This window comes from Rana temporaria, chromosome 1 (genome assembly GCF_905171775.1).
Source record: "Rana temporaria chromosome 1, aRanTem1.1, whole genome shotgun sequence".
In the NCBI taxonomy this organism is placed as follows: Eukaryota; Metazoa; Chordata; class Amphibia; order Anura; family Ranidae; genus Rana; species Rana temporaria.
This window is the reverse complement of record NC_053489.1, coordinates 675,394,936-675,413,949: the sequence shown is the minus strand read 5'-3', so window position 1 is coordinate 675,413,949 and position 19,014 is coordinate 675,394,936. Positions and strand designations below refer to the sequence as shown.

The following is a 19,014-nucleotide window of genomic DNA, read 5'->3' as shown; positions in this document are numbered from 1 at the left end:
GATCTACTGAGATGGCTAATCGATTCCCTCTTGCACCCCTTATGCCTCATACACACGACCAGTTTTCCCATCAGGAAAACTGCCATGACAGCTTTTGGCCGGGAAAACTATCCGTGTGTATGCTCCATGGCAGTTTTCCTGACAGGAAAACTGCCGGGAATCCTATGGGAAACCCTACGGTGGAACATACACAAGGCCTGGATTCCCAAAAGCTGTCATGGCAGTTTTCCTGCCAGGAAATCCGTCCGTGTGTAGGGGAAAAAAGCTGCCCAGCAGGTTCTTGGCTTTCCCGGCGAACTTTTTACAGACAGGAAAACCGATCGTGTGTACAGGGCATCTACTGCGGGTGCTCACGATTAAATCCAGTGGATTCTCTTCATAGTCCTCACATTTGCATTCTGTGCATGGAGTGGTTGAGAAAGACGAAGTGCCGAAAATACAGTTAGAAACAACCAAACAAAATGTATTAATTTTCTCAGGATTCTGAGAAGATGAGATGATGAGGACTTTCAAAATGATGCCTATCAGGATTTATATATTCTACTTTGGTATACTTCATCTTATGTCACTCGTCTACCACATGAGTCTGTCTGGGTGAACGTCTTTATTTCACTGATCAATACAAAAGGTGATGGTTCTCTTATGACATATGTGTGGACAAATTATAAATGTAAGATGTAAGAAATATACTGTATATTTTACATAGGTTGACGTTAATAGGTGTGCGATCTAACTGTATGGTTAGCTATCTAGGATGTGGGAATATAACTAACTGTATGTGAGCAAATGAAAATGGGGTATTCAGTTAGTTCCAGATAATTTCCTAAATAAAAGACAATGGACTGGGAGAAGTCCTACAGCATGGTTTATTTAAATAACTGGGACAAACTCTCCTTTGTCTCCAGATGCCAGATTCAACGCCTTTCATTGTTATATGATCAATAGGGGTGACTGGTTTGTGTTGTGCATATGTTGACCTGGAGAAGCCCTCTAACACCTCAATATTTCAAATTTTCAACCACAAACTGCAATTAGCTCGATAAAACTTTGCATTTAAAGCAGTGGTTCTCAACCTTTCTAGTGCCGTGACCCCTTGATAAAATTTCCCAAGTTGTGGGGACCCTAACAGTAAAATTTTTGTAGCGTGGGTTGCCAAAACCCAAGGCAAGACAAGTTATTTGCGCCCCAAACCCACGGACATTTAGCGTTTCATCGGTCCAAACCGATGGTGTGTGGGCCCCAGCGGTCAGTTATCCTTCGGTCAAAAATTTTAGAACTTGCTTTAAAATTGAACCGATGGACGCCTAACCGATAGTTCAAAACCGACCGTTAGTATGCAAAAGCATCGGTTAAAAACCCGCGCATGCTCAGAATCAAGTCGACGCATGCTTGGAAGCATTGAATTTAATTTTTCTCAGCACGTCGTTGTGTTTTACGTCACCGCGTTGGACTCGATCGTTTTTTAACTGATGGTGTAGGCACATCAGACCATCAGTCAGCTTCATCAGATGGACTGATCGTGTGTAAGCGGCCTTACTCCTTGGTGGGGGGGTGGAGGGAATGGAACGAGTGGCAGTGCTGGCAGGGAGTTGGGATGAGTGACAGTGCTGGCGGGGAGTTGGGATTAGTGGCAGTGCTGGGGGAGGTTCTGCTCTGCCAACTTGGGTGATCTTGATCAAGGTCATCTACTGATCTGAGAACTGTAGTGGGGACTCTAATCACAGGTAGTGTTTTGCAGCAGTGACACCTATGCCGAAATCAGCAGATAGAGTCTCCTCCAGCCCCTCCCCCTTCACATTCCTCACCAGTCAGCTGACCTTTAGTTACTGCCCCCCCCCCAGTCATGCCGTGAACTGAATGGGTAGCTGGGAAGAAGCTGAGTGGGTGGCCACAGGCTCCAGAGACAGGGCGGCGGCAAAAAGGCTGGGAGATCGGTGTGGGCTTTAGGAACAGCCAAGGATTCGGTGACCCCTAGCAAATCGTCTTTCGACCCCCAGGTTGAGAACCACTGATTTAAAGGGTTGGGATATATTAAAATTGAAAATATGAATAAGAATATATTACAATTGAAAATATGAAAGTATCAAATCCACAGAGGACTAGCCTAATTTGATTAGGTTAATGAGAGCTATATAATGTAAATGTAAATAACGATGTGATGGTCTATTGAGTATTTCATATTCATAGATATACACTATAACTGCGGGTAACAATTTTCAAATTTGATACATTTCTAGAAGATTTTCACCGCTCCAGGTGAGCCCTATAGACAATCAGGAACGGTCGGATTACCAAGGTGCTGGCAATGCACGTAGCAGTAGCAATAGGAGGAAGGAGATGGACAGCCGCACTCCGAAATAACTTTTCAAAAAAGTAGTCTTTTATTTTCAAGCAGGAACATGCATAATCACCACAACCATAAACCAGGACAGCCGACTAGTTTCGCACTCTTGCTAGTGCTTAGCCATGATTAAGCACTAGCAAGAGTGCAAAACTAGTCGGCTGTCCTGGTTTATGGTTGTGGTGATTATGCATGTTCCTGCTTGAAAATAAAAGACAACTTTTTTGAAAAGTTATTTCGGAGTGCGGCTGTCCATCTCCTTCCTCCTATTGCTATTGATACATTTCTAGTTTCTCCTTAAAGAATTGTTTTCTGCTTCTCACTCTAACAAGTTTTTGTTGCTCTCCAGGGCACTATGGCCTCAATTAACCATGATGTAGAAGGTCTTCTGGATAGACTGATCTCCTTCTCCTCACATAGTCTACATCAGATAGACTTAGAGAAGTACTTCCTCATCGTGAAGGAACTTGGAAAAGGTGGTTATGGAAAAGTAGTCTTGGCGAAGGACAGAAAAACAGGTGAGTGAATTCATCAAACTACGAGTAATGAGCCCAACAGCACTGGGTTAGGTTTGGCAGAGGTTCAGCAAACTTCAAAGAAGTTCAGAGGTTGACAAATTTGGCTCATTCAAATTGAAAATGCCCCTTGTTGGGATAATAAACAAGGGGGTGTCAAAATTAGCATGAGGGGTAAGCCCTGCTATGGGCAACATACAGGATATCAATGCTTTTTTTAAATATGCCATTTGGCCAGGAGCAGTAATTTTTTTTAAATTAAAAGGAACAGTAAAGTAGAACCCCTGTGCAACACTCTTAATGAAAAATGGCCAGGATATACTGTCAGCAAACATGGCCAAATGATAAAATTCATCACATCTTTATAAATAAATGTGTAAAGCATTAATATGTGTTAGTAAAATTATTTATGGTAGTGGGCTGGCTCTTGGGAGAGGTTGCACAGATGGCAAAATGACTTGATGGGTACATATACTGTCTGGAGGAGTGGACATTCCTAGACAGGCTGTATTTGCATGCACACTGCCCTAGGTTATAACCACATGTGATGCTAAGTAGACATGTGCGTTCCCAACTAATGGATTTTCGTAGGAATTTGTTAGTTTTCGTACATTCGTATCAATTCGAACACCCGAAAAGCTGAAAGAACCAAAATACGAAAATTACGGAATTACGAATAAGCAAAATAGCGAACAAGCGAAAATACGAATGTACGATTGGACAATCTTACTAAAATACGAAACACCGAAAAAAAGCAAAAGAACGAAAATGACATCTATAACGAACGATTTGCATTCCGTATTTTAAATCCTTTGTCTGTTCGTATTTTCATTCGTATGTTCGTATTTTCGTTTGTGTGTTTTGTAAATCCGTTTCTTTGTCTGTCGAAAATTTGTGTACTTGTATCGTTCTTTCGAATGGGCACTGGGCAGTGTAGTTAGTGAGTGATTACTTAATATCTTAGCCAATCAGCTTATCTCTTTTGTGCTGAGTCACATTGTACAGTGTAAAGCCTCGTACACACGATCAGACTTCAAACAAACTTTTCCGTGGATTTTGGTCTGAAGGGAGTTGGCCGGACTTTTCAAACCGAAAAAGTTTGTCCGATGGAGCGTACACACGGTCGGATTTTTTGGAAAACGCTAATTTTGACGTTTGTTGGCAAAAAGTCTGACCGTGTGTACGGGGCTTAAGAGAAAGTCTATCTTAATATGGAATAGCCGCGTGTTTCTATGTATTTCCGAAAGTACAAAATTACAAATCCATTAAACGAAAATTATTATCTAACAAAATTACGAATTTCGAATCAAGGAAAATAAATTAGACTGAATTACGAATCATTCAGTATAAACAAAAATAAAACTGTTACGAAGATACGAACGGGTCTGAATAGGAAAACTTGCGTCTTACAAAATACGAACAGTTCCGAATAGGAAAAGTTGAGTCTTATGAAATACGAACGGGTCCGAATAGGAAAACGTGCGTCTTACGAAATACGAATGGGTCCGAATAGGAAAAGTTGAGTCTTACGAAATTACGAATCTTTACGAATTTACGCAACGAGACGAAACGGAACAAAAAAATACGAAATTTTTTGTTGTGCACATGTCTAATGCTAAGCCTCCATTATTAATAGAATAAAAAAAAAAAAAAAAAAAGAATTGTGCCAGAAATAATCAGGCTATGGGGGGGGTTATTTTTTTTAGCTCCTTAGTGCACTGCACATATTCAACACCAGGTATAATAAGAAATGAAGCACACAAAAAAAGTCTACACAGTCCTCCTCTAAAGAGAAATAACCCTGGCCTTGATCCCCCGGGGTGCAAGACTCCTGACACGCACTGAGATACTTGTAGTTCACACGCCCAAAATCAGTCATACCTTGTTCTTCAGGAGACCTGCAGAAGAAAAGTCATCCAAGTACTAGGTGGGCCCCATGAAAAGAGACCTCCGGGGAGGGGGAGAACCCTGACCATAAGGCCAAGTGCACGACCCCAGGACTCCAGGGTAAGTCTGAGGGCCTACACCCTATTAATCGGAATTGAGTATAATTCATATGTGCTGTGTAAAAATAAAGTGCAACAAAGTGCTTTGGGGGTGCCAAAGTGGAAGACAATGGTTATCCTTCTGTCTGTATGAAAATGTCTCCGGTCCCAGTCAAAAGGCACAGACTAGGAGGCTTGGTTTGAAAAAATGTGCAAGGGTGCTCAGACCAAGGTGCCATACTTAAAACACAGTATGTTACCCCACAGTGAGTTTTTCTGGTACCCTTGGCTTGCCAATCCAGGAGCACAAGCAGAACAGGCTTTTCTCAGGCTTGTGAGAAGTGTGCAGTGAAATCAGAGTGAGAAATTTCAGTATAGAAAAGGTTCCTGTACAACTGTCTGCCGATTTAGCTTTAACAAACAACTTCCAGTTCTTGATCTAAGGTAATTTTTTTTTTCTAAGACCACAGAATGGCGTTGAAGGTCATGGATAAAAACAGAACCAGTCAGCAGTCTTTCCTCCTGGAGTTCAGTATTTCATTCTTACTTTCGTCTCATCCCAACATCATCGGATGCTGTGGCACAGCCTTCACCACCACCGACCACTTTGTCTTTGTCCAAGAACTGGCCCCTGTTGGTGATCTGTTCTCCTTGATTCTACCAAATGTAAGTACATTAAGATATAAGTAATTGCAAAAGTTGTTTTTCTTAGTTTTGGCTATTGAGTAGAGATAAAATGCCTGTCAATTTATTTTATGTTATCCGTATCCTTTGGGGATATTTAAATTCACTTCCTGTCCCAGAGATTCAACAGGAAGTGAGAGGAAACTCTATTGGTAGACACAAGAACACTTGTTCCCTTTAAAAAAAAAGCCAAGTGTGAATCTTCCAAACTCTAATGCCACGTACACACGACCATTTTTCATGTAAAGAAAAATTCAATTTTTTTAAAATGGTCGTGTGTAGGCTCCAGAGCATTTTTCTCAACGAGAAAAATGGGCATTAAAAATTTAGAACCTGCTCTATTTTTTCTTGTCGTTTTTCACGTCATCGTTTTTTCTCGTCATGAAAAACGGTTGTGTGTACACTTTAACGAGGGGGGGGAAACGCGCATGCTCAGAAGCAAGTTATGAGATGGGAAATTAGCATAATCAGCCCACAGGGTGGTGCCATCCGAATTGAACTTCCCCTTTATAGTGCCGTCGTACGTGTTGTACGTCACCACGCTTTGCTCGAGCATTTTTTATCACGATCGTGTGTATGCAAGGCAGGCTTGAGAGGAATCACGTCGAGAAAAACATAGTTTTTTTCCATGACATGAATAACAGTCGCGTGTATGCAGCATTATACAAAGTGATGGAAAATGGAAAATATTAATTAGTGGTCATTGGGATATTTTGAGAAGGTGAATCTCCTTAGGGAATATACTGTATAGGACAATATATAATCCCTGGTCTAAAACTAACCTAGCCTAAACAAAATATCACCTATACATTACACACTGTGTACTTTTAACTGTTTCTGTATAAACATTCTGCATTTTTTCCTATGTTCTACCCTACATCTAATACATTTCTTGTATTAAGAGAGGTATGGACTCCAGAGAGAGAGATATCATTTTGCCCCCCTGTACAAATCATTAGTAAGACCTCATCTGGAATATGCAGTTCAGTTTTGGGCCCCAGTTCTCAAAAAGGATATTGGGGAACTGGAGAAAGTGCAGAGAAGGACAACCAAACTGATAAGAGGCATGGAGGAGCTCAGCTATGAGGAAAGATTAGAGGAACTAAATTTACTCACTCTTGAGAAGAGGAGAATAAGGGGGGATATGATCAACATGTACAAATACATAAGGGGTCCATATAGTGAACCTGGTGTTGAGTTATTCACTTTAGGTCATCACAGAGGACAAGGGGGCCCTCTTTACATCTAGAGGAAAAGAGATTTAATCTCCAAATACGGAAAGATTTCTTCACAGTAAGAGCTGTGAAAATGTGGAATAGACTCCCTCCAGACGTGGTTCTGGCCAGCTCAATAGATTGCTTTAAAAAAGGCCTGGATTCTCTCCTAAATGTACATAATATAACTGGGTATAACATTTATAGGTAAAGTTGATTCAGGGGAAAAAGTTCCTTCCTGATCCGGATCAGGAAGGAACTTTTTCCCCTGCTGTAACAAATTGGATCATGCTCTGCTGGGGTTGTTTGCATTACTCTGGATCAGGGGTCTCCAAACATTCTAAACAAAGGGCCGGTATATTGTCCTTCAGACTCTTGGAGGGCCGGACTTTGGCCAGCGGGAGTAGAAATGTTCCTGGCATCATTTTCCTGGCATCATTGATACCATCTGGTATTAGGGGGAGGAATAGTGCCCCATTGCTGGTATCGTAGGGAGTAATAGTGCTCTATTTGTTGTGTCAGTGCTCCATTGTCGGTGTCAGATGGCAGAATAGTGTCTCGAATCAGTGGGAGTGATAGTGCCCCAAGGGCCGGATAAAGGCAATCAAAGGGCCACAGTTTGGAGACCACTGCTCTAGATGAACTGTGGGTATAGAATTGGGTATATGGGATTGTACGATATTTTTTATTTTATTTGTTTTTATGGTTGAACTATATGGACTTGAGTCTTTTTTCAACCTGACTAACTATGTAACTAACTATTGTATTTTGATTTTTTTTTAGGTGGGAATTCCAGAAGATGCAGTAAAGAGATGTACTGTGCAGATCTCCAGTGCTCTCGAATTCATAGCAGAGAAAGGACTAGTACATATGGATATGAAGCCAGAAAATATTTTAGTGTTTGACCGAGAGTGCCATTGCATCAAGCTCACAGACTTTGGCTTTGCTAGGATCAAAGGGACGGTGATTAGAACTAAAGTTGGCAGCATTTCCTTCATGGCCCCTGAAATGTGTACAACGACCATGTCTGACGGGTTAGCTATAGATGGCAGCCTTGATGTGTGGGCTTTTGGAGTACTCATCTACTGCCTACTTACAGGAGAGTCTCCATGGCAGGTGGCCATGACTGATGATAAGGAATATAAATGTTTTGTTGACTGGCAAAACAGTTTCAAGACGTATAGTCCTCCTGAAGCATGGAGCAAGGTTCCCACTGGGATACGAAGGATGTTCATTGATCTTTTGGCCATTGACTCTACTAAAAGAAGTCCAAGTGTGGAAGTCCTAAAATACATAAGTGAAAGCTGGAAAGAAGAGATCCCAGATTCAGCCACAAGGAATGAAGATGAGAATCCCATACAAAGCAGTTCCTCGGTACAACCAGGTGAATCCTTGCCAAAGGCTTCCAACCTGAACACCTCACAGAGCAGCGATTCCAACACATCAACTCTCAGCAACATGTCTTGCCTCTTGTCCACAGAGATTTCTGGATCTCAGACTGAGATGACTCCAGGGCCACAGAAGGACAACATGGCAGAGACACCAATCATGTTTGATGATAAATAAGTCCGAATGTATTGGCTGTTCAGATGTTTGTCTGAACACCGAATGCTTAGGGTCCTTGGTGTGGACAAATGTGACAGCTTTTTATTGTCAATGGTTACTAAGGTAAGTAGCAGGTGCTTGCACCAGCTTATGTGCTTACCAACTACCGACATCACTTGGCTTATTCACTTACATGGCCGGGAATATGTAAATAAACCAGAAATTACGTTTACAACTGTTATAATTGTATTGTATAGCAGACTTTTAAATTGTAAATTTTGTATATAATTGTATTCTATTTTGTATGCCTTGTCCATGTTTTGCTTGTTGCACACATCGCTAATAATGTTTTCATTACATGTTTGCATTCCTTCAAGTCCTGATTAGAATTAAGCCTACCTATGTTACGCCCCTTGTTACCATAAAGGAACATTTTTATATTTATGCGATTCCTGCGTAATCATGTGTATAAAAATCTTTAATTGCGCTGAATAAACAGAACCGTTATTTGAAAAGAGGCAGAGTGTATCATTTGTGTCTGTTCCCCACTGCAGTAGTTATTATTAACCACTCGCCGACCTGTTTATGCAGATATACTGGTCGGCTCTCCTGCGCGAACTGACGTACCTGTATGTCAGTCCGTAGAAGGAGTATAGCGGGCATGCGCACGCCCACCGTGCTCTGTGGGAGCATGCACCACAGACTCGATGTCTGCCGGTGGCCTGCGATCACCTTGTACACAGGCAAAATGGGGAACTGCCTATGTAAACAAGGCATTTCCCTGTTCTGACAGATGACTCGACAGAGATACATAGTTAGTCAGGTTGAAAAAAAACACAGGTCCATCAAGTTCAACCATAAGAAATAAAATAATAATAATAATAATAATAATATCATACAATCACATATACCCAATTCTATACCCACAGTTGATCCAGAGGAAGGCAAAAAAAAAACAGCAAAGCATGATCCAATTTGCTACAGCAGGGGAAAAAATTCCTTCCTGATCCCAGAGAGGCAATTGGATTTTGCCTGGATCAACTTTACCTATAAATCTTAGTATCCAGTTATATTCTGTACATTTAGAAAAGTATCCAGACCTTTCTTAAAGCACTTTAGTGAGCTGGCCAGAACCACCTCTGGAGGGAGTCTGTTCCACATTTTCACAGCTCTTACCGTGAAGAAACCTTTCCGTATTTGGAGATGAAACTAGACGTAAAGAGTGCCCCCTTCTCCTCAGTGTTGATTGTAAAGTGAATAACTCAACACCAAGTTCACTATATGAACCCCTTGTATATTTGTACATGTTGACTATATCCCCCCCTTAATCTCCTCTTCGCAAGAGAGAATAAATTCAGTTCCTCTAATCTTTCCTCATAGCTGAGCTCCTCCATGCCTCTTATCAGTTTGGTTGCCCTTCTCTGCACTTTCTCCAGTTCCCCGATATCCTTTTTGAGAACTGGAGCCCAAAACTGAACTGCATATTCCAGATGAGGTCTTATTAATGATTTGTACAGGGGGGCAAAATTATATCTCTGTCTCTGGAGTCCATACCTCTCTTATACAAGAAAGGACTTTGCTCGCTTTGGAAACCGCAGCTTGGCATTGCATGTTATTATTGAGCTTATGATCTACCAAAACCACCAGATCTTCTGTTCCCCCCCTACAGTTAGAACACGCTGAGGGAACACACTTAACCCCTTGAACCCCCTGATCCCCTCGATCGCCCCCTATTGTTAACCTCTTCCCTGCCAGTGTACATTAGTGCATTTTCATAGCACTAATCAATGTAATAATGTCACTGGTCTCCCAAAAGTGTAATTTGGGGTCAGATTTGTCCGCCGCAATGTCTCAGTCTCACTAAAAAAACACAGATCGCCACCATTACCAGTAAACTAAGCTGATAAATCAATTCCTGTTTTATATATTTTTTGGGATATGTATTATAGCAGAAAGTTAAAACATTTTTTTTTAAATTGTCACAATTTTTTTGTTTATAGTGCAAAAAATAAAAACCGCAGAGGTGATCAAATACCACCAAATTAAAGCTCTATTTGTGGGTAAAAAAGGACGTCAATTTTGTTTGGGTGCCACGTCGCACAACCGCGCAATTTATCAGTTAAAACGATGCAGTGCCGTATCGCAAAAAATGGCCTGGTCATTAAGGGAGCAAATCCTTCCGGGGGTGAAGTGGTTCATTTGGAACCACTAATCAATATGAGGATATGGGTTGCCTATCTATAACATTTCAAGAACACATCACTTTCTAATTATGGCCATATTGGGCAATGGTGTCACCTATATCCCCGCCAATTCATTTATATAGCTGATGACTGCTCAGGGAGCTGATGTTCAATTTTGTGTACTGTCACTTTTCTATGAGTCGGTGGGGGGCAGGCATCATGATTGACAATGGATTTAAAATGAGGAACATTTTTTGTGATTTTATGTTTTAATAAGAAATGTATCAAACATTTGAGTGTCTATTTCTATGTGACTTTTTTCGAGTAATAAATAGGGTACTTTGTACCCCATATTAATGCACGTGGGGGTTGGTATCTCGTCACTTTTATTATGAAAGAGGCTTTAAGATTCCAATAAGCCACCTTCCTCAAGTTCCTCACAACCACCGGCCAGGGTTGTATGTGTAGCAGGGTATCGCCCTTTTCGATGTGATATAAAAGATTACCATTGCTGATCGTGAAGGATCTCAGCTCCCTCTTGTGGCCGAGATGGGTTAGAGCCACCTGTTGTTTACATTTTGTTCTGGTACCGCAGAGAATGTTGGGGGATTGAGTTCAGAGGAGAAGAGACTCCATTTGCCCTGGCCTGTAATAAACTACATTACCCAGAGAGCAGCTGTACAACCCCAAGATGCTTTGCCTTCCCCGCCCCCTGCTAGGGGAAGTGATTTAAGGGAGAGGACGTGTTTGGCACGCTCTCTCTGGACCGCCTCTTCAACCCAGGAGGACACGGACAGGAGTGTCTCCACAGAGAGTAGGCCGCAACTGAGGCCTACATGCGCCCGGGCGGAGCGGCTTTGAGAAGAAGAGACGGAGCCTCTGCCGGAGTGATCGGACGAGTTCCCAGTGTAGCGCTACCCCCGAATAAGCCACTGATTAGATTTGGGATTGGCGTGTTTAAGTTACCTCTATTCTGTGTCCAGGACCGTTGGTTGCGTTTTCAGATGCTTTATTTTCCCGGTCAAACACAACCAACATGTAAAACTTTAGGTAGACAGGATAGGTTGGTGATGGTAGAGCAACTTCACAGTATCAGTCTATGGATAGTAAAGGCAGTCCTGCCTTCTGTGATTACATTCGTCCGCGTCGCCACTCCCACCGGAGTGGGTAAAGTGCCCCTGGATAGACCTCTATCACAGGCCTGGCACCCAAAGCGCCACTTAAAGCCTCTGGGAGGAACAAGTCTCTGCCACCGACTTGGCTCTGATTAAATTAAGACGTTGGATGAGACCTCTGCCACAGGCCCAGTGCTGAAATTGTGAACAACAGAGCGAATCCTCCCAGTATGTCTTTTGGGGTCACCGACTGACAGTTTAAAGACAACCTGTCAGTGACCCAGATCCCCAATGGTTCGCTACAGTCCTGTTGGATCACCTGCCTCCGGGCTCCCCTCAGACCGATCCCCCACCGAACAGCACCCAGCTTGGGATCTTCTTAATAGAGATGGGGACCCAGCAAGTCACTGGGGCCCCTTGGCAGCATACGTTGCTCCGGGCCATGAGAGCCCAGAGCCAGGAACTCTGCGTAGCACGCGACCCCGGCCAGGTAGGCCATAGTGGTGGGGCCCGTGACGTGCGCACACCCCAAAGGTGGGTGCCGCACCCGGAACCAGGAACCCGTGACAGAAATACCCCTCCCCAGCATGCCCCGCGAGGGAAAACTCCTCCAATTGGCTGCTAGGAAGAAGCGGCTCCGCCTGGACCCCTCTGGCGCCACCTGCCGCCCAGAGATGAGACTGCATCCCTGGAGCACAGACTGACCCACAGAACAATCCAGATTTGGCGACAGCCAAATTTAACAAAATCACAGAATGAGAGCAACATAACTCTCTCATTCTCCCACTAAATTTAAATTTAGCACCTGTACAAAAGTACACAGGCGCTACACACTCCCCCCACTTGAAATGATACTGTCCCCAGTGTCCTAAGACATTCAAGCCTGAATGCCAGCCTGATATCTGCTAAAAACAGTAAAGGAACTTCTGTTAAAAAAAAAAAAAAAAACAGTAAAGGAAAGTAGGAAAAAGGAGAAAACATTTGCATAATCTTAAATTTACAAATACTGGTGTCCTTTAACACGGTGACAACTATGACATTACACAACATTATCACATACATATCCCTATCTATCTAGGCTGTCTATTTTCCGACAGTGTTGATAGTAGGTGGGTCCTATAACCTGCATAGGAAATATAAAAAAGAACATACACACAAAAATATATATACTCTAAGATATTAATAAAGTCTACTATGTACAAATCTCCAAGGTCAGAATTGAAACTGCACACTCGGGCCCGAGTGCGAAATTTCCCTTCCTCCCAGGGAGTTTAACCTTAAGTGCTGAGCATGATAAAAAAATAATTTTTACCCTGTTGCAAGAAATAGAACACAATTAGCCAGATTCAGGTAGGGCAGCGTAACTTTGTGCGGGCGTAGCGTATGGTATTTATGCTACGCCGCCGCAAGTTAGAGAGGCAAGTGCTGTATTCACAAAGCACTTGGGTCCTAAGTTACGGCGGCGTATCGTAAATGGGCCAGCGTAAGCGTGCCTAATTTAAATGAGGAAGAGGTGGGCGTGTTTTAGGGAAATTAAGCATGACCCCACGTAAATTACGTTATCAACGAACGGCGCATGCGCCGTCCGTGGACGTATCCCAGTGCGCATGCGTCGGATAGAATGCCTAAGATACGTCGAACACTGCCTACGACGTGAACGTAACTTATGCACAGCCCTATTCGCGTACGACTTGCGCAAATGACGTAAAAAGATAGGCTTGTTCCGACATCCATACCTTGCATGGGCTGCTCCACCTAGGGAGCAGCTTTATCTTTATCCTGGCGTATCTCTTACGTAAACGGCGTAACTAATTGCGATGGGCGCACGTACGTTCGTGAATCGGCGTATCTTGCTCATTTGCATATTCGACGCGGAAAACAACGGAAGCGCCACCTAGTGGCCAGCCTAAATATGCACCCTAAGATACAACGGCGTACGAGACTTACGCCGCTCGTATCTTAGCCTAATTTAAGCGTATCTGGTTTCCAGAATACGCTTAAATTTACGACGGCGTAGATTCAGAGTTACGCCGCCGTAACTCTCTCTGAATCTAGCTAAGCATATATACATTTCTGTCCTGCAAGAAACGTTGCAGAACACTGCCCCTAGCGGTCAGTGCGCTGGTATCACATGGCAGTTCAGGTTCAGTGTAAAAGCTGTAGCAGCAAGAGGGAAATAAAAAATAAAACATTTCCTTTGCTGAGTCCTCTTTCAATGCTGCAAAGAAGTTGGCAAGGTCCCCCTCTAACTGGCTGAACCCAACCCCCCGAAGTTCTTCACATGAGCTGTAATGTGGATCCGGAGAGGCAGGGGGGAAAGGTGAAAAACAAAAACACAAACTTGAGTGGGGGCGAGAACCCTTGTCCAGTACTTCTTCAAAAGGAATGGGCCAGATAAAACAGACATGCAGCTTATTTATAAAAGCGCGGGTCTGGCAAAATGATAATGTCACAATCTACCGTCGTAGAAGTGACCGAAAATACCTGGTCTTCTCTTCTAGGAGACTTAAGCACAACCCGGTCACTATAGATGTGCCGGCCCTAGCTCCACTCTTGGTGACAGCGTTCAAACTGGGGGTTCAAATAAGCCAAGTTCAGGTCCGCACCTGTGATGATGCGGGGTATCTTTAGATGTGCCCAAATGGCTTTGTGGCACCATGCCTCCCGCTCTTGATCTATTTGGTACAAGAGGGAAGACGGCACGTAGGGGTACTCATACCCATGACTGGCAGCAATATTCTGTATTACCAGGCACTGCAGCCTGGCTAATCTGGGCAATGTGCGTGGGTCTCCGCGTCCCAGCAGCACTATAGCGTCCGGTGCCCTTTTCAGAGCGGGCACGACAAGGGGCATGGGGGCAGTGAGAGAAGGTACAGGAACAGACTCACCATCTCCCCAGGTCAGCTGCGGGACGTCCTGGGACGATAGCTGGGACCCACGCGATGCGCTCCGGCCGGAGCGTTTTTTCCTCTGGGTTTTGTAGGAGGTACGGAATCCTCCGAACTCCTGTTGCTCCGGGAACCTCGGTTCAAACATATGATCATGGAGGTCACCATTATCGGAGAGAGAATCAAAGTCCGAGGAGTTCAATTCTTCCGCTGGCAGGTAACCGCAGGGTTTGGATGTAGAGTCTCTTGGCCAATCCGGCCAGGAGCGGCAGGGAGGTAGGCCTCGACCACGGCTGCGAGAGGTTTGAGCCGGGCCTTCTCCTAAAGAGGCATGCCAGACGGAGACCGCGGTAGAAGTGGTGGTCTCTGATGTGGTTTCGGCCTGTGTGCTGGTCACGTCGGTTGGGTCATCTTCCTGGTCTTGTTCAGTCATAGGGCTTACCTCCGGGGAGCGAGATGGTGAGGTAGCAGTTCGGAGAGTCAGGGTTGATGAGACAGAGATGACCTCAACGTTTGGAGCCTCCGGCTCCACGATTCCCACTGACGGGGAGGGCTGTGGCCATATGGCTTCTTCCTCCGCTGTGACGACTCCGGTCAGGTAGTTCACCCGGTACTCCCAAGGAGCTCTGGCGGGTGGTTTTACAGTGAACAGGTAGGCCCGGCATTTCTGGCACCGAGCGAACGGCTGGATCCGGACCGATAGCTCCTCGCAACGAGGGCAGGACAGGGCCAAAGTCTCCGATCCTCCGCTTGACAACAAAACAAATTGTCCCTCGGTGGACATCCGAATGCCCGTGTCAGTCACAGGCACTCCAGGCGAGGCAAGCATGCTGGAGACTCCCAGTGAAGTAGCAGGGGGTCTCAATCGCTGGGAAAGAGCATGCGGTATCGAAACAGCAGACATCACGCACATGGTCTCTCCTCTCTCTGGTGGGCATTGGTCTGCTGAATTGGCGCAAAGACTCTGCTATACGTCTCACGCAGGGGTGGGTGACTCCTCCCACTTGGAAACTTGCCTGGACACATTGCTGGTGCATGCTCTGCTGCACGTACACCCAGGCTTTAGCTGCTTGAGGTTAACTCCCACGATGCCAGACAGTTCAACACACGACACTCTTTGCTCTCAGTAAATCTTTTACTCACGATTTCTGTTGCCAGAGGTAACAGCCGAATCCCGGACGAGCCCCCACGTGTAGCGCTACCCCTGAAAGAGCCGCTGATTAGATTTGGGATCGGCGTGTTTAAGTTACCTCTATTCTGTGTCTATGGGTGATGGTAGTGCTGAGAGCAATAACAGAAAGTCCAGGACCGTTGGTTGCGTTTTCAGATGCTTTATTTTCCCGGTCAAACACGACCAACATGTAAAACTTGAGGTAGACAGGATAGGTTGGTGAAGGTAGAGCAACTTTACAGTATCAGGCTATTGATGGAGGAGACGTGCTGACGTGTGGCGTTACGGTCCTGTGTGGACGGGCGTTCGTGAGAGCCGGCCGGCTTTATCTTTTTATCCCATGCTTTTATGAAGATCCTTTCTTGTAAGTGCAATTTATTTTATTAAATCTATGTTATCCTACGGTACATCACTATGTGAGCCTTGTTTTTTCTGGGTCTATACTGGCACTCCCACATACCATGGAGGATTCCATATACCGGTGTTTGTTGCAGTTCCATCACAAGGCCCGGGCTGGGGTTTACAGCCGCAAGCTATTAATGCTTGCCATCTGGTAAGGTTGCATTTCTTACGGTGATCCATATCGGTGGTGGTTTATCAGCACATGAGTCACTTTGGAAATATTATATACACCCTCAATAGGATTAATTTGACCTATTGAACTTTTTATTGCATCTATCAATATTTTTTTTTGATTCATTTCATTGGATATTGTAATTTTTTTTTATTTTTTTCATCTTTTTCACTTATTTGAATTTTATAGCGCAACTACATATTCTTACTATGCATAGTAAAGGCAGTCCTGCCCTCTGTGATTACATTCATCCGCGTCGCCACTCCCGCCGGAGTGGGTAAAGCGCCCCTGGACAGACCTCTCTCACAGGCCTGGCAGCCAGAGCGCCACTTAAAGCCTCTGGGAGGAACAAGTCTCCTCCACCGACTTGGCTCTGATTAAATTAAGACGTTGGATGAGACCACTGCCACAGGCCCAGTGCTGAAATTATGAACAACAGAGCAAATCCTCCCAGTATGTCTTTTGGGGTCACCGACTGACAGTTTAAAGAGACAACCTGTCAGTGTCCGGTCACCCAGATACCCGATGGTTCGCTACAGTCCTGTTGGATCACCTGCCTCCGGGCTCCCCTCAGACCGATCCCCCACCGAACAGCACCCAGCTTGGGATCTTCTCAATAGAGATGGGGACCCAACAAGTCACTGGGGCACCTTGGCAGCATACGTTGCTCTGGGCCATGAGAGCCCAGACCTAGGAACTACGCGTAGCACGCGACCCCGGCCAGGTAGGCCATAGTGGTGGGGCCCGCACCCGGAACCCGCAAAGAACCCCGGAGTACGGCCTCCGCCACAGAAATACCCCTCCCCAGTATGCCCTGCGAGGGAAAACTCCTCCAATTGGCTGCTGGGAAGAAGCGGCTCCGCCTGGACCCCTCTGGCGCCACCTGCCGCTCAGAGATGAGACTGCATCCCTGGAGCGCAGACTGACCCACAGAACAATCCAGATTTGGCGACAGCCAAATTTAACAAAATCACAGAATGAGAGCAACATAACTCTCTCATTCTCCCACTAAATTTAAATATAGCACCTGTACGAAAGTACACAGGCGCTACACCAGTATCCCTGCAACCTGTCTGAGAACCGAAGACTGCCGACTAACAGGACTGTGGCTGACGATCGGGGACAGAGTCCCGCAGAAGGACAAGGCCTAAACCGGTTGGGTGAGACGGGCACTTGCCCGAGAGTACTGATTGTCTTGCGGAAGGGCGGATTGCTGATATCCATCTTTGCGGTTTGACTATTCAGGAAACTTTCATCAGTTTACTATTTCCCTTTTGGATTATAAATTGCCAACGCACAAGTGCACAAACTATTAGTATAAAATTGTATTGAAGCTTGGCCTGGGACGCCACGTCATACTGATTAGCTATAGTTATAGTCTATAGTTATAGTGTAATTGGTTCTATTATATTGTATAGTATTGTAGAGAGACGGAGAGCTGGGTGAGGCTTGGCAAGAGGGCGTTTCAATGTGTATGTTTTGTTGAAGAAGTCCCCCTTGCTGTGTGCTTACACAGGTCTGTGTGACATTGTAGTCTAGCTCACACGTAAGCCTTATTATTGTCACTGATACTACAGGGATCTGCAAATAGTGTATAGTGTAAAGCATTACTTTGGTTATCTTGAAGTCTGTGTGCAGCCTATCTTTCATACTGCAGGATCCCTTCCATTTAAGGTAACCTCTTTTATTTGCATAATCTGTTGTAGTGTAACAGGATATTTTGTTACCCCACAAGTTACTGCGGTCCACAACTCCCATATTACCAGGTGTGTCAAGGGAGGGTTTTGAGCCACTTTAGGAGCCCTTTCACACTGGTGCGTTTTTGCGTCGTTTTTGCTGCGTATTCGCGGTAAAAATAGCGCTATTAAAACGCTCATAAAACGCTCCCCATGCATCTCAATGGACCCTTTCACACTGAGGCGTTGGGCTGGAGGAGCGTTGAGAAAAGTCCTGCAAGCAGCATCTTTGGAGCAGCTTTTGAGCCCTGAAAAAAAACGCTCCAAAAACGCCCCTCTCCATTGAAATGAATTGAAAACGCTGTAAAAACGCTGTAAAATAGCGGTGTTTTACCGCTCCGCTATAGGCGTTTCCAGTGTGAAAGGGCTCCAAGGCCCCTTTCACATTGGACCGGGAGCCGCGGTGGCGGTATATCGCTGCTAAAAATAGCGGCGCTATACCGCGGGGATTGCCGCGGGAATCGGCCGCTAGCGGTGCGGTATTAACCCCCGCTAGCGGCCGATAAAGGGTTAATACCGCCGCGGTTTCCCATTGTTTTAAATGGGAAGGAGCGGTATACATGCCGCTCCTCTCACCGCTCCAAAGATGCTGCTGACAGGAGATTTTTTTGTCTCCCGCCAGCGCATCGCCTCAGTGTCAAAGCCCTCCGGCTTTCAAATTGAGGTAGCTTGGCTGGAGTTTTTCAGGAGGTATAGCAGCGCTACTTTTAGCGCTGTACCGCCTGAAAAACTCCTCAGTGTGAAAGGGGCCTTAGGGAGCCACTTAAGGGGTTGATCACAGAGCGTAGACCCAAAACAAACCAGCAGCTCCTCCGGGGGTAGTGCTACATATGGATGAGGACCTTGCCCTCATCAATATGGAGGCCAGATTTCTCTTATAAGAGTCGCGTTACCCCCTAGAGGGCCGCTGTATAAATTTTCGGGTCCTGCCGTTACCCCCCCTTTCACCGTCCCAGTGCTGAGAGTCTATGATAAGAAATGTCAGACAGATGTGAGCGCCAATCACTTAGTCTTTCTTCCAATGCTTTAATAAACGAACTTGCAGTAGTAGAGGGATGGAGGG

At 45.0% G+C, this 19,014-nt stretch overlaps 1 protein-coding gene across 1 annotated transcript in view; it reads left to right on the top strand.

Annotated features, from left to right (window-relative positions):
- The window catches only part of LOC120944914 (serine/threonine-protein kinase SBK1-like), a 32,495-nt gene extending 24,190 nt beyond the window's left edge, over positions 1-8,305 (top strand). The window contains exons 3-5 of the mRNA XM_040358677.1: positions 2,691-2,859; positions 5,305-5,507; positions 7,523-8,305. Of these exons, the coding sequence (XP_040214611.1) occupies positions 2,691-2,859; positions 5,305-5,507; positions 7,523-8,305 (1,155 nt within the window). The remainder of the gene's footprint in view (positions 1-2,690; positions 2,860-5,304; positions 5,508-7,522) is intronic.
- Positions 8,306-19,014: the final 10,709 nt, after the last annotated feature.